Source organism: Protomyctophum parallelum, assembly GCF_964188405.1.
Source record: "Protomyctophum parallelum genome assembly, chromosome: 20".
NCBI classification, from domain to species: domain Eukaryota; kingdom Metazoa; phylum Chordata; class Actinopteri; order Myctophiformes; family Myctophidae; genus Protomyctophum; species Protomyctophum parallelum.
Window position 1 is genome coordinate 28,356,566 of NC_139718.1, and position 25,561 is coordinate 28,382,126.

A 25,561-nucleotide genomic window follows, 5' to 3' on the forward strand; every position below is an offset into this window, starting at 1 on the left:
ATGTATTTGTCAGTTTTAAATGTATTACTTATTTACTATAACCCTATCGATGTTTGGAATTAATTAAGCTATTTAGGTGAAACCGGAAGAAAAATAAAACATTTGGTGAACCATAGGGTGAAACCAATACGAAACTGAATTTACAAGTTAAATTTAGGGTTGCCAAAACATGTCTTGCACAGCGTTTTGCCATGAAGATAACAATGAGCATTTTCATTGATTATGATTACCATCGTAATTACATTTCACATTTATCGGTAGTTCCATTGTTGTGTTTCTAATTGTTCCATTCAATTTATCTGGCACCAAACCGTTTACTGCAACTAACTAGGAATATATTATACATATATATATTTTTTTTCTATCCGTAAAGTTCGACGTTACCCACCCAACCTGGCAACTTAACGCCAGCATTTCCTCTTATTTTCCGTCGCCATTTTGATACAGGCCAGTCGCGCTGCGCTAACGTCGTTGAGTCAAAGCAGTCGACAACACCAACAACCGAAACAAGAAAATAACACGAATCTGGTGAGTTTACCTACGTGTAATAGCATTTTAGACGGGGTTTAGTTTATTACGTGTTTCTTTAATTTTATTTACTATTGGGTGATTTGAAAAAAGAGGAGCATATAAAGTACAGAGCTATTTGTAGTAGCTGCGCCAATAGAAGTAGTACATGCACGCTAACTTTAGTTTTTAAACATTTACGTGCATATCGGTAGTCTCGGTACGCGTTTGCATTTATTTGATAAAGTCTGTAACACTACATCGGTTTTTATCGGTGATCTATTTGGCTATCTATCTGGTTGAATGCTAAACCTCGTGTCTCGTTTTCAGCAAATCATGAGTGGTTGTCGTGTTTTCATCGGCCGCCTGAGCCCCCACGCCAGGGAGAGAGACGTGGAGAAGTTCTTCAAGGGATATGGACGGATCCGGGAAATCAACCTGAAAAACGGCTTTGGTTTTGTGGTGCGTTTGGCCGGCTTCACGGCTTGTATGATCAATCTGCAATACGCACGTTAGCGTAGCATTAGCCACCAAACGTTAGCTTACTCTACCGTGTGTTGCGCCACATTTACTGAACCCACTTCTTGCATTGATTCACCAGGAGTTCGATGACCACAGGGACGCAGACGACGCTGTGTACGAGTTGAATGGCAAAGAACTGTGCAGCGAGAGGTAACGTTTATTATTGTAACATTGACGTGATTAAGTAATTTCTTCGTGTGTACATTTTCTGTGTTGGGTACTATTCGTTTTTGGCACCCCCTTTGTTCGCTTCTGGGAACGAGCGTTTCTATTTAAACATCTGCCGTCCTAAAGAGCAACGCCAAACTAATTCCTTTTAAATGCTGAGTGCTGACCTGAAGAGATCTCTTTTTTTTATATGAGTTTATTTAGGTGTAGACTACATAGAATTGTCACTGTTAATTGTATTCTTTATCCTGTTTTTTTTTTTATTAGGGTTACAATTGAGCATGCTCGCTCCAGAAGAGGAGGAGGCGGCGGCGGCGGAGGAGGTGGTGGTGGAGGAGGTGGTGGTGGTGGTGGTCGCGGAGGTGGTGGTCCAGGAATGGGTCGTTTTTCTCCCAGGTTTGGCAACTATCGCGCCTCTCGCAGCAGTGGATCCAGGTAGATTAGTATTTAGCATTAGCAATGATTAACATCGAATCGTTTATTACCAGAATACTTATGTTGAGTTAGGGGTACAGCCAAGGAAGTTGATGAAGTTAAGTAAGGGCCTTTGTCATTGTAATGGGTTCCCAGGTACAACAGAACTGGCAGAACGGGTTATTCATTGGCAGTTCAAATGTTTATCAGTCTCCAAATATCTCTTTTCCCAACTAATGGATGATGGTATCAAATTACACAATGTAATTGTCAGCCATTGTAATTATGTGGTTCTGTTAATGTATGTATTCTAGTGCATAATTGTTAATGGTAAACAGATTCAGCTGTATGGGGCATCTTTCAGGTTTGAGTTCACAAAGAACGAATGAGTTGCCACAACAGCTGTCTGAGCCGTCTGTCCAAATGTGAACAGTTAGAGAAAATATCATGTTTCTTTGGTTAGAAATTAACTCGAAGAGGGAGAAGACAACCATTTCAAATTGACAGAAGTTCCAAAGGACACCTCACCTCACACAGTAAAATCCTGTTTAATTAACTTGGGTGTGTAAATATGGCCTCCAGGGGGACCCTTTTCAGGTCCAGATTTACACTTTGCTTTCCCAATAGTGAGACTGCCTGTGCAGGAGTGAACGTTCTAGGTCATAAAACGTTAATTAAAGTAGTGCTCGTGAAGATAACACCACATCAACAAAAGTCAAGTTAATCTGCAAACTGAGACCAGTTGTGCTGCCTCTGAAACGCGATCAAATATTGACATTAGCTCCAACGTCTGCAGAAAGCAAGTGAAGGAAATGCATTAATCATGACATGGTTAACAAATGTTAGCTTTTAGGAACACTGCATAAAAACTGAACTACGTTCTTCTTGGATATTATTGAACAAAAGGTAAAGAGGCAACCATGGCTTTCCCCGCTTGACTAAAGTGTACAACCTCAGGCCACAGACTGCATCCATTTCTTATGTACCATAGCCAAATGTAACACTTTTTGTGACTGACTGGTTATGACATTTTGTTTTGTGACTGTTTTCCCCCATACAGGTATGGCCCACCTGTGAGGACGGAACACCGACTTATTGTGGAGAACCTCTCGTCTCGTATTAGCTGGCAGGTGAGGGATCACTTAAGTTTACTTACTTCCTCTTTTACATTTGTATTGGATAGATGCAGCCTTATCTAACTGGGTATACTATTTACAAAAATTAAACGTCACGATAATTTGCCATTACTCATGATTAAAAACAGAAATATACTCATGAGCTATTTGGTTAAAGACACTAGTAATACCCCATTTCTTGTTCAAGTACTGTTTCTTTCAGAGAAAGCATTTTTAATGCTGATGGGCAGTCTCTAACAAGAACATATAACTGTTTTTATATTTACACCAGCTGTTCTGTTATGATATCCTTTAATTGGAGTTGCATGCACACACCCTCCATGGAGAGGTCTAAAGTGCATAGCGCCCTCTCCTGGTTGTATTTTTTTCTGAATAGTGTCCATTTGGTGCCTCTCCTTACACGCAGTTGCCGCTCGCTGGTCTAAGTCTTGGCTGGGCCCCGTAGCGGGTGAAAGTGGTCTAGCGCAGGATACGGTAGCCTTAGGATGTCCCTAGCCACAGTCTGGAGGTTCTGTGGTCTGGCATCCCCGACTGCTGTAACAGCCCCCCTCAAATCTACGGTCCCTACGCTACTCTTCCGTTTGGGTCTTTTTCTGTTGCCGATGGAGTTGGGGGAGGTGTTGAGTTTGGGCGCACACCCTCTGCACTCCCTACTTGCTCTCTGGTGGTTCCTTACTTGTGGAGGCCGGAGTCCGAGTCAAGGCCGATGTCGTTTCTCAATGGCTTAACACTGCATTGGTTCCGATTTGCTATTTGGACAAGTGGCTCTATGCTAATATCTTCCTGGGTTTGGAATGGTAAGTAGTATAAAACTCATGTGATTGGTTTTGTGAAGGGGGTGGGTGGAAAATATGGGAGTACATTTTTTACCTTCTGAAATCAACAAGCACAAGGAAGAATAGTTATTTAATGCAAATAATATTGACCATATTGCTCTTACATGCTCATACTTTGAGGTTTCACAGCCCTGAGGATGATGTAAGAGCAAAATGGCTGACGGTGAAATACATTTTTTTTTAAAGATATTTTTAGATCAATATAGTTATCTTCAAGTCAAGAGCTGCTGTGAGCCCACACTAGTTGAATAAAGAATAATTTATTTTGGTAGGACCCATGAACAAAGGGATACATTTAAGTAAACTAAAACTTTTTATACTAAAGAGAATCCCCCTGTCATAGTGGAACTCTATAGTCAAACACTTTTTTTTTTCACGCCTTCAATACAAAGTTTTTAACGTGACTCATTGCCTATCAATATTTCAAAGTCAGTGTTAAATGCTTAAATACATAAACATGTGCATTTTCATTTCTTTACCCACCAACAAGTGACTTCATGCAACCAATTATAATGGGATTTGGTATTTCTTTGTTTAAAGTCAAAGCTGCCACTTATGAAGTCTTATCGTTTATGTTGCTCCATTGTAAAGTGAGCATCTCAACAACTTGATAACGTTTTGCTGTTAAAGTAAACCTTAGATAATCCCCAGTTACAGGTGTGAATGCTGTTTTCATGTTGCCTTGCTTACTGAATTCTCTCAATCCCAGGTTTGAAAAGGCTTTCAAGGCACATCGCACACTTTTTTGTTTGTCACTGATTTCGCTTGTGCTTTGAAACAGGACCTGAAAGACCTGATGAGAAAAGCAGGAGAAGTTACCTTTGTGGATGCTCACAGAACCAACAAAAATGAAGGGTGGGTTCTCCTGTCATTTACTATTGATTTCCGTTAGCTGTAGACCATCTCCAAGGAGATGGTCTACAGCTCGTCTAATGGAGATGGAATTATGAATTCAATTTATATAAAGTAAGAATTCTATTTGTTTTAATTGGGTGACCATGTATTTGATATAATGTACCCCCCCACCATTTATATCCCCAGGGTGGTAGAGTTTGCATCACGCAGTGATATGAAGAATGCCATTTCTAAGCTCAATGGAACAGACTTGAACGGTCGCAAGTTGAAGATCTTTGAAGATCACCGCAGGAGGTGAGTCACTAACTCTAATCTTAATGCTTTTCATCTTTAGTCTCGGCAAGGCTACTCACATTAGCTTTGGATGGCTATCTGTTGTTGGACTGCGCCATCTTGATTTGCTCGCTGGTCTAAGTCTTGGCCCCATAGCGGGTGAAAGTGGTCTAGTGCAGGATACAGTAGCCTTAGGATGTCCCTAGCCTCAGTCTGGGGGGTCTGGCATCCCGACTGCTGTAACGTGCCTGAAGGCGCATGCACGCTTTCAGTCGCGTTTATCTCCAAATCCCCATCCTAGGTGGCATTTCTGGTCAAAACAACGCTTATTGCATGGACCATAGCAGGTACTGTAATGGCGCCGGCCTGTACTTCTCATCAGCTAGTGAGAGATCAACACCCAGTCCGACAACACACACCATTCAGTCATCTGTCATGTTTTGGATATTCAAAACAAGGGTGGAACGGGATATATATATATATAATATATATAGTTAGTAATGATTCTTTAATTAATCCTGGCTGCCAAACGGTAATGTTGTTTTGCACAATGTTAGCAGTACAACATTGATATTTAGTTACACTTATAAATGGTGTCCGTGTGGTAATGTGACTGTTCACTCTTCTGTCTGCCCTGTCTGTGTCAAGTGTACCTTAAGACACTTAAACATGTGGTCCGTCTGTCCTCTGATGACATTAATACATTCTAAGCTGTGGGGATTGATGCAGTGGACATTTAGAAAGCACAGATCGCTCTGCCCACTGTCTGTACCCCCATCCGAACTTGGAACGACTAAATTATTATGAATTATTGTGCACATCAAAGAAAGAAAAGGGATATAAAAATAACCCAATGTACCTCATTTCACCCAACAGTCAAAGCCGATCCCGCTCCCGCAGCTATTCACGTTCTAAGAGCCGCTCCCGGAGCCGTTCCAGGAGCAACAGGAGCAAGTCCACCAGCCGCACACCAGAAAAGAAGACTTCATCAGGAGGAGGAGGCAGGGCTGCAGCCCGCTCTCCCTCCCGATCCATGTCGCGCTCCAGGTCTCGATCCCGCTCCCCTGCACCTGCTCAGAAGAAGCAGTCCCGCTCCCGCTCCCCCCGCTCCCGTTCTCGCTCTCGCTCTGCTTCAGCAGAAAGCCAGCACTGAGACTGTATGTCTCCATGCATTAGAATGAACTGATGATGATGAAGACCTTAGCTGCAGACTACAGGGCCAGTGTGATGGCTGTTGTCAGGTTTGTACTAATACCAAAGGGTTTTCTGGGCGGAGTGGTGAGTCGTCTTTTTAAGTAGAGCGTTGGTCGTGATTGTGCCAGCATTGGCTTTGTAAGTCGTGGGAAAAACCTTTCTTTTCTTATGCTTAGTTTTGGATGTGCTTTCAAAGTAAATTGCTTTTTTTTCCTTTGTTTTCTTACAACTTTAATAACTGATATTTTACTTTGGAAACTCCTCCATTTGATTAAAAAAAGATTCTAAGAACCTTTTTTGGTGGATTAATGTAATTCACTTTTTTCAAGATTATTTACCATCTGGATTAACCATGTGTCTTCAGATGTAATTTAAAATGTGTAATTGGGTAAGCTGTCAGAACATGTCTTCCGAGAGTGTGGTCTATGGTCTAACAAGTGCTATTTTCAAATTCCATCCACCTTGTTGCTTTAGTAATACTGGTTTGAAAAGGGGATTACATTAACTTTACAGGATCTACATTTTAATTGTTTTTGTCAACTTAATGGTGTTGTGATACTGTGATTTTGCTTTTCAGTGGGGCGCAACATAACCGGTGCTTCTACATATTTACCATTATTTCCATGCTATGTGAAAACAAATTACGCTGACATCTCAAATGGTGTTTTTTATTTTATTTCTTCCCGTATCAAGTACTTGTATGTATGCTTAGTTTTGAATTGATACTGCCATGAGTAACAGGACCTTGTCTGTTTGTGATTCCATTTTACATTGCTTTATTTTCAGTTGTGCCCCTGTAAATGTTTTGAAGTCTGAACATGAGAAACCTGAGATGTTATAGCAGAGAAACATCTGGAAATGAAGTGCTGGCATCATACAATAAAACAATCACTACAAATTAAGTGGGTTTTCCCTTGCAGTACCATGAAAGAACACAATTTGTACTTTGTCGAATACATTAACAATTATGTGCAAGCGTTAACTACGTTTCTGGGTAGTTCAAGATCTCAGTGAGTGTATGGGGAATCTACACCAATGTTTACAAATTAAAATTATTTGAATTTAATAAATGCGCCTTGTCTGATTTGCTGCGCATGGGGAAAAATGCTCTTTGACAAATTGTCACCGATAACTTTCACAAAAACCTGAAATGGGCCATGGAATCACCACACGGTGGCAGGGTTTGCTTTTTTGTTAAAGCGTGATTCTAGAAGTCTGCCTGTACACATTTGAATTAAATGGGAAAAATTCTGATGGCGTATAGCCTATACATGTACTGCGTCAATTAACTTATAGTTTATTTATACAGCACTTTTCTAAATACCCAAAGCGCTTAATTATGTGAACCAGATGACTATTTATTCCATATTGATTAGAATAGGCAAGTGCAAAGCAAGATCTGGTTGAGCTACCTACGTTTCCTGTCCCCTGTGACAGCCTCCCGTTGCACTTTGCAGCTGCAGTGCGAAGTGAAAGGGTGGGTGCTCTTTGCCTGGGACTGGGTTATGTACTGCCACTAAGGCTGTTGGCTGCCACTCAGGGCTTGGCACTGAATGATAAAGCCAAGCTGGCCATCGACCCGAGACAGCTTCTGGATCCATGCCCAAGGCAGCCCCGCTTCAGTCCAGTCCTGCACTGCACCTGCAAGTGAAGCGAACAGAATGCAGCGGCGAGAAACCCGCCGATGACGTGATTTCCTGGGGGTGGCGATGGATGGACGGTAGCGTGGTGGTGGTGGTAGAGCCACAACAAGCACACTGCTCACACTGCAGTTTTGCCCAGACATTGGTGAACTGGATACCCGACCTGCTGGATACAAGGACGGAGACATGAGCACGGCCTCTGTACACATGCCATTGTGCTAACGCGGGCGTGGGGCTAACTTTATTCTCGACGCACAGCAACACATCAACGTTTGGATCAGCTTGCTGTTTACAACAGAACCCAGCTCGGTGCGTTTGGACGTCGGACGTCTCTCGCCCGTCCGAACCATGGCGGAGAGAAGTGGCCGGTTGAGTTTCCCGGGCAGCGGGGCTCTCAACAGACCCGTCCCGATGAACCTGTTCGCCACATGGGAAATAGATGGATCTTCCCCGAACTGTATTCCGAGGTAAGGTTCAATGGGCTATTGGCTGTCATTTGTCACATGCAGCTGCACAGCGGCTGGCTTAGCCCATCTCGCAGTATCATTCATTTAACCTTTATTCCGAATTTGCTTACAATACCAGTTAAATACTCATTCAAATATCTGCAACATTTCTATTTTGAACATTTGGCTGCAATGCACTGAGCATTCGTACACATACGATGACATTTAGGTGATTTTACTAAATCATTGTGTAAAATAGGCTAGTTACAGTAGATACATCATCAGTGTCACTTAGGCCGTAGGGCAATTGGTTATTGTCTCAATTGCATTGACCTGTAAAGTCCCAAAACGTCGCTCAGAATGATACATCTGCAATAAGGTGTGTCAATGTCGCCTATACTGTACTTCTACATGATGGAAATTTCATAGATCTCTATTTTGAGAGAGAAAGTTTACTTGATCCTGCCGGGATGATAACACAGTGTGTGGTCATCAGAGTAGAGTAGATGATAAATGCTTGCTTGTCACTGTCAGAATTTGGTCGGGACTCTGGACGCAGTAGTTGACTTGTGGAACGGAAGACAATTTACAATTAATCTCTGATTTGGAGAGGAGTGTTCCTACCAATAACTATCTTTGCTCTACTTCCTTCCATCCACAATGCAATTTGCCCTTTCCCCCCCTCGGGCAAAATACACTTTAGCAGTAGTAGAACAACAATGGATCTGTAGCTTAATCGGGGCCTCACTAGAAGGTCACAATCCGTGTGGTTTCCCCATGACCCCACATAGGTGCACTGTTATAGTTATCTTGTGACCGCACATCATGCATGTGTGCACAGAGAGACCCTACCAGCTCTAGGGCAGGCTGTTCTGTGGTTGACCCTGACCTCTCCAACCTCTTCCTGCTTTACTATTTGGCCATGTGCCATCAACTGCTGATATAGCCTACTTTTTGCTTAATGTTCGGATTTTCGGGAGAGTATCCGACGGACTCAGCAACCGGCAAGACTTTAACTAAGATTCAACACGCATAGACTGAACTAAAATGTTCCAATAATCGCTTCTCTTTACAAAGGCATGCTTTTTATATGGTTTTATTCACTTGTTATTACACGTAAACACACACACATACACACTTTGCCTAATAGTCTGCCCCTAACCTATCTGTCGCTGGGAGTTCAGCTCTCATTGAAACATTCTAAGCTGGCCCAGACCGGCCACTTGAGAGCCATTCTTCGCTCTCTCGATCTTAGCTGCACCTTATTGCTGCACCTTATTACAGATTAGTTCAAATACCTGGTTGGTTACCTATGGTATTCCTATGCTCATGTTTACCTATGTTACCTCTATGGTTTTAAATCATTGGCCTCTCGCCTGTTGCTCTCATGATCTTCTCCTCGAATCTACCCCACTGTTGGTTTACACACATGAATACAGCAGGCCCTTCTGAGGACCCACCTCCCTGGCAAAGTTGTCAGCCAATCGAAAGCCCAGACTGCTCCTTATCTGCCTGAGATGGTTCTAAGCCCATGCCTGTCAGCCAACTTCCACCACACTTCCTGTGCCTAGCTGGTATCTCAGACTAGCTTAAACTGGTAGACCCTTAGATATTATTATAAAGGTGTTTTGGTAACCCAGTACACTTAATATAAGATATGATGCTTCTTGTGCCAAGAGATATTGCGGTGATCAAGGCCCCCAATCTCTGTGACCACTGACCATAATATGTAGCCTACAGCAACTGGCCCCGGGTATTGAATCATGGTATGGTGAATCTGTTATTACCTTTCTCACTGTTTTGTCTTCAAAAAGACAAAATACAAACTGAAAGTGAGACATTATCCTCTGCTCTTTCCAAAAATAAGTTATCTGTACAGTATGTATTTTTGTAGCTGCCTCCATCTTAGCCATTGTACTGTTTCAAAGGAAATACTGACGGGGGGGATGGACAACAATAAAGACATTGGTTAATTTGGTTCTAATAATAATATAGTACTTCAGTTTAGTTTTCTTGCAAGAGCCAATCATCATTGGCTCAGACAACACTGGAAGGATTACCCTGGCCTACAGTGTGAACGGAACTGTCAATCACCGTCACCTCCTGGATCAGTGTATCTCTATTGACCAGTGTCTCTCAACATTTAGACAGGATGAACTCTGCTTGTTAAGCTGGTGTCGAATCACCTGCCCTATATCCAATGCTGTCACAAATTCATGTGAGCTGGCCACACAAACACTGGCTGTCCAGCACCATAACAGCTTTGTCAAAATTCAAGAGGTTTTATTTGTCACATGTTCATACAAGTATATGCAGTGAAATCTTGGTGTCGCATACTCTGCCAGACTGTGCTAACAATGACCAGCTAACTATATACATTTTTAATATTACTATATTACAAATAATTACACTTGTGTGAAGTGAGGGGCACCATAGACTTAGCTGCCACATATGATGTCACGAGTGGTGCTCTTTTTTTTAGGGGCGCTATCCCGTCCTATGCCCAGCTTTGTGTGTTTGTACCCCATGGTGATGATTTGTTTGGCTGAGCACGGAATGTGAGGATAAAAAGTGAGAACAGAAATGTCAGGATGTCAAAAGTGGCCGGAATGTGATGTACAATTTTAATTATTATTTTCTCAAATTTTGAGTGGTGCAACCACTCCTATAGACAGCTATGTGTGTCTCTGGCTGGCTGGGTCTGTCTGTCCCTGGCTGGCTGGGTTTGTGTCTGTCCGAGCACAAAATAGCGTTTGGTTGGTTTTCACAACTAAGTGTCACTGTTGCGCTGCGCAGCCTAAGACACACACACACACAACACCCCGAACGCCCAGGGGTGTTTAGGACCATTAAATCAGGGCCCAGCGATTAATCTCCGTCCTGAGCACTGAGCGTTACTATTTGATAGGACGGAGACCTCCGTTTATGCCGATCAGGGTGATGATTTTGGGTGTTACAGTACAGTACAGTACAGTACAGTACAGTACAGTTCAGTACAGTAGAGGGACCCCCACACGGTAACGCTGTCATTTCTCGACCATTCCGGACGCGGGCGGCCAAACCGGGCCAGAGATTGGGGGCCTTGATAACCGCAATGTCCCTTGGCACAAGAAGCATGCATCATGTCTTATGTTAAACTAACTAGTATATCACCAGGAAATGGCTCATGACCAGACAGTAAAGCACGAAGAGGACATTGTAATATTCTATATTATGTTATTACGGTAGATACTATAAACAGGTATTGATCCTCAGGGTCAGTCACAGTACAGCTTCCCCTTGAACTGGTAAGGTCTGTGTCTTTCTCAAGGACACCAGAACAGTACACATGTGGGTTCACAAGATCAGTAGAACAGTGCACCTATGTTATGTGGGGTCATGGCGAGACAAACTTCAACATCCAAAGCACTTTACAATGTACATTATATTCACCCATTCACTCATACATACACATACACCGATGGAGGAGGAAAGCGTATATCTATTCTACGTCCGAGCATAGACATGGTAACGCCCCGCCTGCCTCTGATTGGCCTACCGACACTGCCCGCTGTCCTCCGTGACACAAGGTTACTCCATGGTGGGAAGTACAAGAGAGTGACAGCTTGGCACGCCACGCACGACAGTAACTTGTAACTTGAATTTTTGTAGAAGAGGCAAACTATTGTTTGTGCCGTTTGTTTTGATCGAATAATTGATTGAACACGTATGTATGTACTATGATTTGATTTGGCTGTGTTCTAAAGTGTTAAGTGTTGATTATTGTGTATGAATCTAATTGAACTACTACTATTATACAAAAAAAAATGATAAAGATGAAGGGAAAAGAGACCTTTTAACAGTACAATAATGTTTCAAGTTTACACATGTATACCAATGAACAGGCCAACGGTATAAACAGTATTAGTTTGCCTCTTCTACAAAAATAAAATGTACTGCCGCTCGTGCCAATTGCTGTCATTCTCTTGTATTATATCGTACTTGTATTATTTATTTATTTCCCACCACAGTGTTACCTCGCGGCAGACTATCCAGCATGTATCTTCCACCTCGGAGGAAACTCTGGTAAGCCCCCCCCCCCCCCTCCTTCTTTATACTCTAAAAGAGGAGGGGGGGGGGGGGGGGGTAGGCCAATCAGAGGCAGGCAGGGCGTTGCCATGTCTATGCTCGGACGTAGAAAAGATATTCGCAGGAAGAAACCATGAAAAGCACCAACCTTCTCATCGGGAGCAGTTATGCGTTCAATGTCTTGCTCAAGGACACAGACAGGGGGACTTTGAAGTTTGAAGCTTAGTGGCTAGAGAGGTCAACTGATAATAGGAAGGTCACCGGTCGTGACGTCCCCCCCGTTCTGTGTCCCTGGGCAAGACCCTTCCCTAACTGCAGTGTAAATAGCAGTATTATGTGAACTAGGCTATAGCAATAGTCCATAGCTGGGATTCTGGGAACATGTGGGTCTTTTAAAATACTTAGGTCTGCTCAAACACCTTCCGGAATATGAGTCCTGCAGGGTGAGAGTGAAGTCATGGTTCTCTCGGTCGAGCGCACCAGCCTCTGTAGGACTTGCTGGTCCCAGGAGGGAGCTATTCCTGTATCAAACGGTGGTCCCTGTCAGTATGCTGAGTTCAGGATCTTCTGTTAGACTTTGAATGCCCCAAGTGTTTGAAGCCCCAGCCCTGACCACTATGGGGTACCTGGTTTCTTGCTGACATAGGGTTACATACCACTGGAGTGTCTCCCCCTCTCTGGTCTGGTCATGTTCAGACTTAATTCTCAAATGGCTGTTTTTGTATATATATATTTTTTAAACAGTATAAGTGAAGATAAGCGAGGGGGGGGAGCTTAATGCCTATGTGGTGTCTCACCCCCTCCATTAGTGTTATTGAGATGTAAGAAAGCTGAAAGGGAAACTGAGAGAAAGTTCTGGCAGAATTCAGCTATATGCCAACAGAGACAAGTGACTCTGGGGTCAAGGAACTTAAACACCAGGTTGCTGTTTGGAGAAAACAAAAATCAACCTGCCTGTGAACTCTAAGGTTAGAGCCACACTTAACTTGTCCCTGCTATTCTGGAACACAATCCTTTGTTGCCAAAATGTGAATTTAGAGGTCCGTGCTGTATGTAGGATAAACAGCAGTACCCTATCCTCATCTATTCTTAGGATCTGCCTGGCATAGTTGCATCACTACCGCTATGCTCTGTCTTTGCTGTAATGCCAGTCAAATCATTGGAGAACAGGGATATTCAAATAGAGCCAAGTTGTTTGTATACTTTCTAGTATAATCATACCTGACGATCATGGTTGTTTTTGTTTTGTTTGTTTTGTGTGTGTGTGTGTGTGTGTGTGTGTGTGTGTGTGTGTGTGTGTGCGGGGGGTGGTCATGGCACTCCGGCTCACTACATTATTTCCAAAACTTTACTTTTCTCAACATTTCCTCATGTTTTCATATAACCAAGGCCTAGCTATAGGAGTGCTGCTATTAGGCAAGGCCTGACCTAGCTATAGGAGTGCTGCCTCTGCACTGATCTCATGTTTCTATTAGGCAAGGCCTGGCCTAGCTATAGGAGTGCTGCCTCTGCACTGATCTCTATTAGGCAAGGCCTGGTCTAGCTATAAGAGTGCTGCCTCTGCACTGAGGCTATTAGGCAAGGCCTAAACAGGCTGTAAACAAGTTCTTGAGCTTAGTCCAGTTACCCTGGGTAAACATGGTAACTTTGCTTTGCCTGGCCTAGCTATAGGAGTGCTGCCTCTGCACTGATCTCATGTTTCCCAGAGTCACCTCAGGCCATAAGCAACTCTGAACCTGCGGCGGTATTCAATAATCACGTATCGCAGGTAAAAGAAAAAGCATAAATCAGCGATCTTTGGATGGTGGAAGGATTATAATTGCCAGTGGCCTATAGCTGCACAGTGCACACCAAAGTGTGTTATTTGTCATACATACTTTATCAACAAGCATGAATGGAGAGTAGACATTGGCTGCCTGATTTATGCTTCTTCGTACAGCAGTCACGTGCCGAAAATGGTCTACAAGCTCACAACGTGTTGTGCGAGTCAGTGCGACCCATGGTGAGCCTGACCTGTAGATCTGCTATTCGTAACGAGATCCATGAGTGGGTGTTTATAACGTCCAAGAGTCACACTTGTGTTGTGTCCTCCAAGACAATCATTGACCCGGGCCCTACACATGCACAAAATCAATTATAGTGGCAACATTACCACCTGAGCTTCTCTTTTAAATCCAAGGACTGTGTGTGTGTGTGTGTGTGTGTGTGTGTGTGTGTGTGTGTGTGTGTGTGTGTGTGTGTGTGTGTGTGTGTGTGTGTGTGTGTGTGTGTGTGTGTGTGTGTGTGTGTGTGTGTCACGCACGCACGCTCGCTCATCTTGGGTATTTCTGAAGTGGGCATCAATTGGATTTCTGTGGCGTGGCATACAGAACAGAAGCAGAGAGCCAGTAGGCACTGCGAGGGCTAAGTGCTGTCAGAGATGGGGGGGGGGGTATAGGTTTGTGAGACAGAGCAGGGATTGAGTGGGCCCTCAAGTAACAGCTGGACCCAGTAGGCTGTCATATTTGGACCTGTTGGAGGCTGAGAGTGCTGAGATGTCGCTTTGAGTCTCAGAGAAAACACTCGTCCTTTTGTCCCCCGTGCTGCTTAGGATGCTCACACTGCGAGAATTTTGAGTAGGCCGTCCGGGAGGCAGTTAATGGCTCACATTGTTTTATGTTCCCTGTGTTGGCCGTGTTGTCTCTGCATGCTGTGCGTGTTCTCTACTAACACTATCTTTTTACGACCTCTAGCTATTGGCCTGTTTCATTTATTTTCACTCTTTCAGGCCAGGCCCAGTGTTCTCATAAGCAAGTCATTGTCAAGTGATTATGGTGTTATTCTTGTAGTCTCTGTGATGTTCCTCTCAATAATAATAATTTTGTCCCTTGCCTTTTGTACCTGGAAAGACAAGCAAAATAGGGCCATAAGTGTCTTGCTCAGGGACATATAGATTGGGCAAGCCGAGTCAGCCTGCTTTGTGCCCCTCATTTTCATCCATGCGACTATTGCTCCATGTTTTTCCAAGGGAGCCATTAATCAATTGAATCGCCCTGTCATGTTATATATGAATGTTATGTCCAAAGGCTACATCATACTAGCAGACAATTTACCAAAAGGAAATGCATGTATTTAGTTTAGTCTGACCAAAAGCAGGGATAAAACATGTCTCTGCATCGCCATTCCGACTCGCCGCAATACGAACCCTGTCCCTAACTGCATGCAGAAGCCATGTATACGGCATGGCGGTGCGTCGGAATGCCACTCTGTCCCTATGTCCCAGCACGGAAATATCAAAAGGAGAGGCATGGATCTCTCCCCATCCTCAGCAAATCGAACACACACATACACACACACACACACACACACACACACACACACACACACACACACACACACACACACACACACACTCACACACACACACACACACACACACACACACACACACACACACACACACACACACACACACACACACACAAACACACACACCCTGCTGATACAGCGGGTCCTAGAGGGCGGGCAGGGCAGGACAGGAGAGGAGAGAACATCTGTCCTCTCTACCTCCCTGACTGTCATCCCATCTGAGTTGCTTTGTGTCTCTGCAGGCTGGTGTTGCTCCCAGATGATGTTCTTTCCTCTCATGCATCATCATGCCTGACTCATCACTTAGGGTTTTCCCCCTTTACAGTACACCCGTTGTCAGTACACCTTGAGTTCCAATAACATTATCTGTAATTATGTCTGTTATACTTTTATTGCTTCATTGAGTTCATTCAGTTGAATTTGTAATGTATTTTGTAATGGAGCAACATAAACAGATGGAAAAGAGTCATCTCATTAGATTATACTGCACATGATCAGTAACAAAGCTATGCATGTGATGGCAAACCTGAAGGGAGGAGGGTAACATTCCACTTTCTTAATGTTGAAAATTGTTCACTTAGAATGTTAATGTTTATGCTAATGATGCTGGCCCCCCTGTACGTACAGTATGCCACGTACAGGGGGTAAGGCTGCATGACGGGAAGTCTACTCAAAAGTCAAGGCTTGTTCATCAAATTATGACGTCTGGCAGATAACGTATTACTGATAAAAAATATGCCCTAAACAGAAAAACATAACCTGATTCAACCCTGTCTGGTGTGCTACTTTGCCTTGGTAGAGACTAATGCTGACAAATCAATATGCTGACAAATCAATATGGCCTTGAACCAGCAGAGAAACAATTAATCTTCACTGTGTTTTTGAGAGTTGTTGGAAAAGCTCTGGTGGAAAGAAACATGTGGGTAAGATACTAACCTTTTAGCCGTGACCCAAAGTGAGAGCTGGTTAGAGCTTATCATGGATTACATTCTTATTTTTCTGTAGGCCTCAGGGTTTTGTAAATCCCAAAATTACTTGGATACTTTCACTATTCTACTAGTCAAGGAGAAATATAGAAACCAAAAGTACCCCAGTTCAATTGTTGGTTTCCTGCCAATGTCACTGGTAGAGTAAAAGTAACTAAAGAAAACAACACTTTAGCTCATGGTAATTCCCTACACTGGTTCAATACTATGGTTTTCAGCAGGCGATGGCCCTTACTGTCCAGTCATCAGGTGCTTTGATGTACCTGATGTACAGTAAATGTAAAGCACAGTAAAATGTTGTCTTCAGCACTTCTTTCTCTAAGGCTAAATAGACCTTTGGGCAATATGGAGAGCAGACTAAACACTAAATTCCATTGAACAGATTACTGCGGAAACTGACTAATGATAGAATAACTTTATCACAGGGTGGCCAAATGGTTGGAGATGAATGACTTGAACAAATGAAAGCTGTAACTACTAGCCCAAATTGTGAAACTTAAGCTTTGTCCAGAATCTCATGAGATGAGCTCAAATGATTGGTATAATCTGTCATGCAATGCGGTTCTTTTATGGCCCTCAGCTACAATGAGTGACGTTTCTTAACTTTCTTTTTAAATAGTGCAGACAGCTCACCTGGTGGGTGGCTGGGTGCATGTGCCACATGGGTTGAGCTGTGCTGTGGTTCTTCCCACAGCTGGCCTAGGGCTCTTTGGTCTTTGCTGCATGTACTCCCCTCCTGTCTTTCCTCTCTCTAAAAACAACTTTCTGTTCTGACAATACATATACGGTACTACTGGTACACACACACACACACACACACACACACACACACACACACACACACACACACACACACACACACACACACACACACACACACACACACACACACACCACTGCCAATGCGACTGATATGCTCATATGTAGAGATCTGTGTCTTTTCACTATATTTGAAAAAAATATTTTTCCTTTGTAGTGGAGTCAAAAGTCAAAAATATAAATACTTGAGTAAAGTAAAGCTACTCCAAAAATGTACTACACTACAGTACTCACTCAGTACATCATACTCAGTTACTGTCCAACACTGGTTGTGCACCAGTTAACAATCAGCTTAACCACTGCAAGCAGTTAAGGATTATCCTGGTTCAAATGGAGGGACATCACTGTTTGCTCTTTATCAAGATTAAAACCTTGGTTATTTTTAGGCTTGTGCTTTTTTAATGAACAAAATGGCCTGGTTTAGGCTAAAAGTGTCTAACACTAAGTTTTACAGTGACAAATTCAACTTTAAAGGCAGGGCAATGATGGGAATGTTAACAATGTGAGAAAGAAAAAAACAGTACAGTACTTAAATTATAAATTATAAACTATATATATAATTTCATAAATGTTGGAAATTGGTGTTTGAACAGCTAGATCTGCTCCACCCCAATGTTCAATAATCATGCAGTTGAGCAGTTTCGTGATGTCAGGAATGTAAAAAGCCCAATCAACTCACTCCAACTCTGTATAAACAAATACATACTTATTCAGTAAGTAGTACCTATCTTTAAACTGAACCTGTATAGTAGCATTATAGTCTAAACAAATTGATATAGCTGTTTTACATGCATCATTTATTAAATGTATTCATCACAAATCCCAATTTAGCAAATAGATTAATTCCATTTGCAACAAAAACAGCATTAAGACTGTGTCATCCGGCTTTTGCATTAGGAGAGAGATGGCCTTATTTCCAAATGACTGATAGCTCCATGATTATGGGTATCTATCTAAGGCCTGTTTTCTTTGCTGTCTGGTAGTCTAATCTCCGGGAGTTTATTCAGTAATGCAGAAAATGAGGTTAGAAGCCGGTGGAGAGATGTGTCAACATGTGGGCCAGATGTAGATGAGATTATATTGAAGACGGTGTGTGAACAGTTCAGGCTTAGAATAGTCCCAAAAAAAGATCAGCGCAAACCAAGCTGCCCCATAATTTCTATCGTCATCTGTCTTTGAGTCATGTTTAGTGGCAGTGCGTCCCAATTTGTTTCTGCAGACTGCTGCTAAGTTTCTGTCTTTCTTTTTCTATTTGGCAAGGTAGTGAAATATTTGTAGTGTTTGGTATACTCAGCTGCTGCTGTGTTCCATAGCATTGGAATGAATGTGTGTGTGTGTGTGTGTGTGTGTGTGTGTGTGTGTGTGTGTGTGTGTGTGTGTGTGTGTGTGTGTGTGTGTGTGTGTGTGTGTCTCTTGCCACTTCTGTCATCATATATCATCATAATTCATGGGAAGCTTGTACAAAAGAATTTCACTCCACTCCTTTTGTACCTCTGTGTAAACTTGTGATATGAATGTCAAGTTGAAGATGTGGTATCTCAGTAATGAGTTGAAAGCCACGTTTTCCTTCAAACCTTGCAATTCCTATTCTGCATTTCCTCAAATGACATATTCCTTTAACGTTTTCTAAACAGTTTTTTTTTTTTAACCCATAGATGTTACTTGCAGCAAGACTCCACAGGCTAGACAAGGACCCTGTCTGTTGCAGCAAACAGTGTGTGAGGGAGAAGAGAGAGTTGTTGTTTCAGATCTATCAGCCCACCACACACCGGCTGCGTCCCCCGCGCGTCGCCGCGCGGCGGACACAGCCGCCTCCATTATTTTCAATGAACCTATCGCACACCGGCTGTGTCCGACGCGCGCTGGCGCGCGGTCACGCCTCGCCTGCCGCGCCGATGCACCGCTGTTCTATTTTCCAGGCGTTGCCGCGCGGCCTCCACCCGGCTATCCGTGGGCGTGGCAATGGAATATAGTCAACAAAACTCCCCAGCCGTGTGGTAGCGCGCCGCGTCCTGTTGGTGTTGCCGCAATGGCGCGCGTGCAATGGCGCGCGGCAATACTGTGCCGCGGCGCTACGCGCGGTGGTCGCAGACGGTGTGTGTCGGGCTTCACAAAGGCTTTAAAAACCTTTTGCTGCTAGAGGACAGTAAATGTAGGTCAAGTTCCTTAGAAAAGTTGCATGCCAAGCATAGCTTAAGGAAGGTTTTAAACATGTTGTAGTGATTGGGAGAGCCGCTGCACCACCACTGGCATTTTCTTGGGCGGGGTTGGGGATGGAGGGCTCACATGACCGTTTCCGTGTTCCCATCATGCATGAGATGCCAGGACAGATGGACATTGTGGCTAAATCCTGTGGTTGGCACTGATGATGGCAGAAATGAGCAGATATTACCTTGACCAGTCAGAAATAAGCATTGCTTTACAAGCCTGTAAACATAACCTTTCTGGCCTCCCAGATGCTGAGCAAGCTGAAATAGTATGTCCAGGCTAATCTTCCGGAATACCGATGCTGACTGAAGTTATTTATGGGTTCAAAGTTGTGGTGTAGTTGGCATCTCCCTTAGAGATAGGGTGAGAAGTTCAGTCATGTGAGAGAGACTAGTAGAGTAGTAGAGATCGCGGCTTCTTCGCTTGGAAAGGAGCCAGCTTATTAGGTGGTTCGGGCATCTGGTTAGGATGCCTCTTGAGCGTTTCCCTAGTAGGGAGGTCCTCAATGCTCGTCCCACTGGGTGGGAGGAGACCCCCAGGCAGACCAACGTTCAGATGGAGGGATTATATCTCTAAACCGGCCCTGGAGGCTGGAGCGCCTCGGGATCCCCCAGGAGGAAGTTAACCAATGTTGCTCTGGAGAGGGTAGTCTGGTGGAGCTGTTGCCCCCACGCCACGACCCGATTATGGATAAGCGGTTGAAGATGGATGGATGGAAGAAGGGGATATTTTGCATCTGTATAGTGTCCACTGTCAACCAACATCATTTGTAAACCTATTGTAGCAGGCAGCGGATATTAAAAGCTTCTGTTACAGTTTGGAGATGGAACAGGCACGTTGTTTACCCGTTGGCTAGGTTATGCCCATAATGGTACACCAAGTAAATGTACCGCTCGAACATCCCGTGCTTGCGGTTATGGTTAGGTTAGGGTTTGAGGTAGGTTGTCGATCTAATGACTGTCGGACCAATAATAGTGTCAGAAATAAAGCCTGTACCCCTATAACCATGGAAATGCATAATATACTGATAATTCTCTATCATACACACACACACGCACACACACACACACACACACCCTCACACACACACTCACACACACACTGGGCTCCTTTTTTGTAATAGTGCTACAAAAGGGTGACATGTCATAGATAGGCTATAGAGCGTCGCAGTCCCACCTGACGACGACTGGCCCAGGAAATAATTCCCCGTAAACTTTTCTCATAGTCATTTAAAAAAGTATTTATTTAAAGACCTTTAAAGCCAAATCATGACAACAAACACAATATTTTGGGCCGAACAAATAATTACAAAGAAGAAAAACAACAAAAGAAGTCATGATTTGTCACGATCCGAGTTGGCTTTGTCTGAGGCTTACAGGTCTTTAAATAAATACTTTTGAAATGTCTATGGGAAAAATGCATGGGGAACTCGAAAAAGTGCCCTTCTGGGCACATAACAGGTCTCCACCAAGAGGATAGGAGTGTGTGTGATGTTTGGCAAAATGTTTAGGAGTAATTTAAACATGTTTCTTTGTTTGTTTGTTTTTTAACAATTTTCTTCATTTTGTTGAGGAAATGCAGAGCCAGATCACTCATAGCATCTCTGAGGATAGAATTCTGAATGAGCAGGACATTTGCAGCATTTTGTATGAAACGGGCCACTCCTGAAAACTTTGGAAGGCAATCTTAGCCAATCAGTGTAGAATCTGAGAAATCCAACAGACTCGTCTTGATCACATGACTACAGAGATCATGTGTACCGATTTGTGTGAGATTTGGATGAAATCGGACTAATATAAACAATGTGTTTTGCAGAAATTGGCCTCATGGTGGCGCTATAACTGGCAGATGTGGAGGGATGCAGGAAAAATGTTTTTCCATGGCCTCTAGGGAGTGCACATACAAAGTTGTACACAGATTGATGCAGTTATAGGTAAAACAGGAATTGCCCTGTTATAGCGCCACCCCGTGAGGCTAGTCCGTCCTCGGCCTAGTGGAAATGTGCGTGTATAATTTCACGGAAATTGCACACTGTTTGTGATTTGTGGCATTTTGTTCGAAACGGACCAATCATGTGAGCATTGGAAGCCAATCTTAGCCAATCAGGAAGGAAGATGGGAAATGGTGCAGATCCGTGTTGATCACATGACTATGGAGATAGTGTATACCGAATTGTGTGATGTATGGATAAAATGTGTATGCCTACATAAATGTGTTTTTCCAAAATCAGCCTCATGGTGGCACTATAACAGGCCATTGTGGAATATTTGGGGTAGAGGTTCGTTGGCATCCAGGGAGTGTGTGTGCACAGTTTGGCATGGATCGGGCTAGTAACGGACACACACACACACACACACACACACACACACACACACACACACACAGACGGAGTGCAAAACATACTCTCTCCCCATGCCTTCAGCCTGGTGGAGACAATTATTTCCTGTGCCAGTCGTCGTCATGAAAGGGGGGGGACTGCGATGGTCTATTGGAGGCATTTATACACCAACCCGGTGAATTTAATGTCACCCTTTGAAATATTGTGGTCAGTGTTGTTTTTAGTTGGAAATCTAAATGGTGTTGGAAATCTAAATTGTGTGTGTGTGTGTGTGTGTGTGTGTGTGTGTGTGTGTGTGTGTGTGTGTGTGTGGTGAATGGTAAAGTGTTTAGGTTTAGACTAGAGCAGAGTACATTTTGCATATACATACTTATGTAAAATACATAATATGTTAATATATTTAAAATAAAACAATAGCACCACCATTAGCCTTTTCACATTTAGCTTTTTCACCCCCTAGAAGGCACTCGCGCACCACAAGAGGTACACGCACCACAGTTTGGGAACCCCTGGACTAGAGCATTCCATACGCCACAGAGTCTGTTATTTAATCCTGTCCATGCCTTCTTTCACGCTTGTCTGTGAATGTATGGGTGCCACATTCTCTTCATGAAAATCCCTGTTTATTGGCTTAATATTCAACTTGTGCAGCCAAGTTGCCAACAGAAGTTGAATTGGGTTACAGTATGTTTGGGTTACTAGGATATATTTTGAGCGTTGGGGGAACAAATTTGTCATAGAAAGGCCAACAAAATGGAAATAATATCCCTTTCCCCTACCCTTGTGGTTAGTACACAGCATTGTTTTCAATGTGTTTCCATCGTGTAGTACCCATTTTTTATGTACCTGGGGGGTTTTCAACCGTAACTTTAGGGTTGTTATGCGCTTATGTAAAATAGGCCTGATGGTATCCCTGTGTTTTGACAGCACAGGTAATGCACTGCAATATTGTTATCTAGACTAGTAGGCAAGCAAGATGGGCCTAATTCATTTTTGAAGAATGGATTTTGGGCCAGTTCAGTTAATGTTATAACTCATATGTTATTTGAATGGAATGTTACATTCCAGAGTTGTTAAGATAATGAGCTACGTTCACATTTATTCTTTTGTAAATCCAAAATCTATGAATTACTTGGATGCTAGTCGGAAATGCAAATGAAAACCCTGTACTTCACAAGTCCTAGTCAGTGGCTACCACACACACTTATATCAGGTTAAAAATGACACATTGTATGTAAAGATTTCTAAAGTTGTATTGAAATTATTAATGATGCCATACATACTGTAATATAGTCTGCAAGACTTATTGAAAGACCCTGTATGGCAGGGGCTATGCAAATGCTTTTATCATCATTGCTTTTATCTGACAGTTGAATATTTCTGTCAGGGCTGCACCAATCAATTATGTTCTTAGCAATTATTCTATCAATTACTGTTGTTATTAATCAGATGATGAAAAAGCAGGGTTCTTATTCTTTCAGAAAATGAATTGCCATAATTCTATTTTATAATTTGTTTTGCAACAGTATAACATAAAAATATAAAAAATAGCCAATCAATAAGCTCACAACGGAGGCTATTTTTGTCAGCTTGCTCAGGATGATGCACACCCAGCGTGCTGGATGTATGACATCATGGGTGGAGAGAAGCATGAGAGTGGCGTGCTGCAGAGCCCTGCATAAAGCTCTCATTTGTATTCTCCGTTCTGCTCCCTCCCTCCCCGGGGGGCTCGGGAGAGGGCATGGATCATTTTGTGTTCCTTACTGAAATAGATTCCGCTCCCGTACTTTGGCTGTTGAAACATAAAGGAGACTGAGTTGGCCCGCTGCTACAGTGTTTTTTTAGGAGAGCCTTCGTTTCACATGGGCTGTTTAAACTCCACACACTCAAGAGTGTCGATTTATAATACCCAACCCCACCCCCTAGATTCTTTCAGCTTCCCAGACTTGAATGATTGTATAACATGCACTCGCTCTTTCTCTTTACTCTCTGTCAAATTCACATGACATACAAATGACTATGACACACACACACACACACCAGACAAAGTTACCCTAGTGACAGAATTCATTACTATGTCCTGCATTTTTTATGGATTACATTTATTATGCATAAAAAGATTTTCTCTTTTTAGTGAATGTAGCCCTATGCCTTACAGGATCTCACTCACTCACTGATAACACTACTACGACTGTCCGTCTGTTACTCACTCACTCTCCTGTCTTTTTCTCATATGTCTCTCTCTACCTTCCTTTCTTCCACCCTCTACCACTCTTTTTTCGTCTCTCCTTATTTCTCTCTTTCTGTCTGCCCTCCTCTCTGTCTCTCTTTTTCTCTTCACTCTCTCATCAACAGTGTAAACCTATAAGGTCTTCTTTGGCATGGGAAATAAGTTGCAATATTTGATTATAAAGCGCATACTCACTCTGTAGATGTAACTTCTAATTGTGTGCCAGGCAGTGCAGACAACACACACACACACACACACACACACACACACACACACACACACACACACACACACACACACACACACACACACACACACACACACACACACACACACACACACATTATTGTTCGAGTTATTGTTAACAGCTCTGGACTTTGGCTTGTTTATCTACTAAAAGATTCAATATTTTAAACTTGAAGGAGCATAAACCAGTCTTCTTCTATGGGGATTCTTGGCTGGAGGAATACTTGCTGAACCTGGAACGGACAGCCTGGACCTGGATTGCTGTTTGTTGGGACACTGTATGCAAGTCACTTGTTTGATCATGTAGTAAAGAGTAACTGGTTACATTTGCCCGACCTGCTCAGAGTCAGGTTTTGGGTGTCATGCCTGGCATCACGCACGCACACGCACACACACGCACACGCACGCACACACACACACACACACACACACACACACACACACACACACACACACACACACACACACACACACACACACACACACACACACACTGTGTGCCACACACACTCCTGTGCCAACAAGAGCCAAAAGAGAGGTTGGTGAGTTTGTTTTTAAATTCAAACTATTTATTAGCTCTTTTATCTTCTACTTTGTTATTCCCTTTGATTTTGGTCCAGTCACCCATCATTTTCATCTTCCTGCTGAATGCAAAATTGCCCATCAGCCAACATTTGGGAAAATATACAGTATGCATTTCTGTTCAGTGTTCACAGAAGTACTGTGTTTTGCACTTCAATAGTGCCCCTTCAATAACTCAATTTCCCACTCCATGGGGCTTTGATTAAAGGATGATCTTCTGATTCTTCTCTCTATTGTACTTCAGTGGGATTTGATTCAGCTACCTTTTTGTGTTGGCAGAAAGCTGGCTGACTGTGTGGACTTCTGTCAGACTTCAGTTCCAGTCTGAGGGGTCAGCTGGTATTGTGTTCTGTGTGACACATGGGGACAGTGCCTATTGATTGTTATGTGTTTTTACTCCTGGGGAAGTGAGTTTACGTTTGTTCATATTAGCTAATATAATTGTGACTGATCGATAGTGCCAAATTTGTATTTATTCTTTTAGTAAATTTAATGATGGACAAAATAGGGAATCATCTCTTCCTCCATCTCTTACTACACACCACTAGTAACCAACAGGAAGTGGGGCAATGGTCAACGCTTCAGTGCCAAGAACGTAATCGTTTCAAATATTCCTGTGTCCCTTGGGACATTTATGGATAATAGAGAGGCACAAAATAATAAACTACTGTAAGTCCAGGGCAGAAAAGCATCCTTCATTCCGACTAGTGGGCTGATTAGCGGTGTGGGGCAGACACACACG

General features: G+C 43.0%; 2 protein-coding genes across 15 annotated transcripts in view; both read left to right on the plus strand.

Annotated features, from left to right (window-relative positions):
* The first annotated feature begins 414 nt into the window (after window positions 1-414).
* On the plus strand, window positions 415-6,969 carry srsf5a (serine and arginine rich splicing factor 5a). 2 transcript variants are annotated; one of them, XM_083791170.1, is made up of 8 exons: window positions 415-528; window positions 838-969; window positions 1,109-1,179; window positions 1,465-1,632; window positions 2,672-2,741; window positions 4,365-4,438; window positions 4,625-4,732; window positions 5,588-6,969. In XM_083791170.1, exons 2-8 carry the CDS (start codon window positions 844-846, stop codon window positions 5,862-5,864), a joined length of 894 nt encoding a protein of 297 aa, XP_083647296.1. In that variant the 5' UTR covers window positions 415-528; window positions 838-843; the 3' UTR covers window positions 5,865-6,969. The 2 variants fall into 2 exon arrangements, with proteins under 2 accessions (XP_083647296.1, XP_083647297.1); XM_083791171.1 differs by having other exon boundaries at window positions 1,465-1,593.
* Window positions 6,970-7,387: 418 nt separating this feature from the next.
* pacs2 (phosphofurin acidic cluster sorting protein 2) overlaps window positions 7,388-25,561 on the plus strand; it is a 75,719-nt gene continuing 57,545 nt past the window's right edge. For 12 of the 13 annotated variants that reach the window (XM_083792496.1, XM_083792507.1, XM_083792506.1 and 9 more), the window contains exon 1: window positions 7,388-8,015. In XM_083792496.1, coding sequence (XP_083648622.1) covers window positions 7,897-8,015 — 119 coding nt within the window. In that variant the 5' untranslated portion in view covers window positions 7,388-7,896. The remainder of the gene's footprint in view (window positions 8,016-25,561) is intronic. The other variant, XM_083792509.1, reaches the window with a different exon arrangement.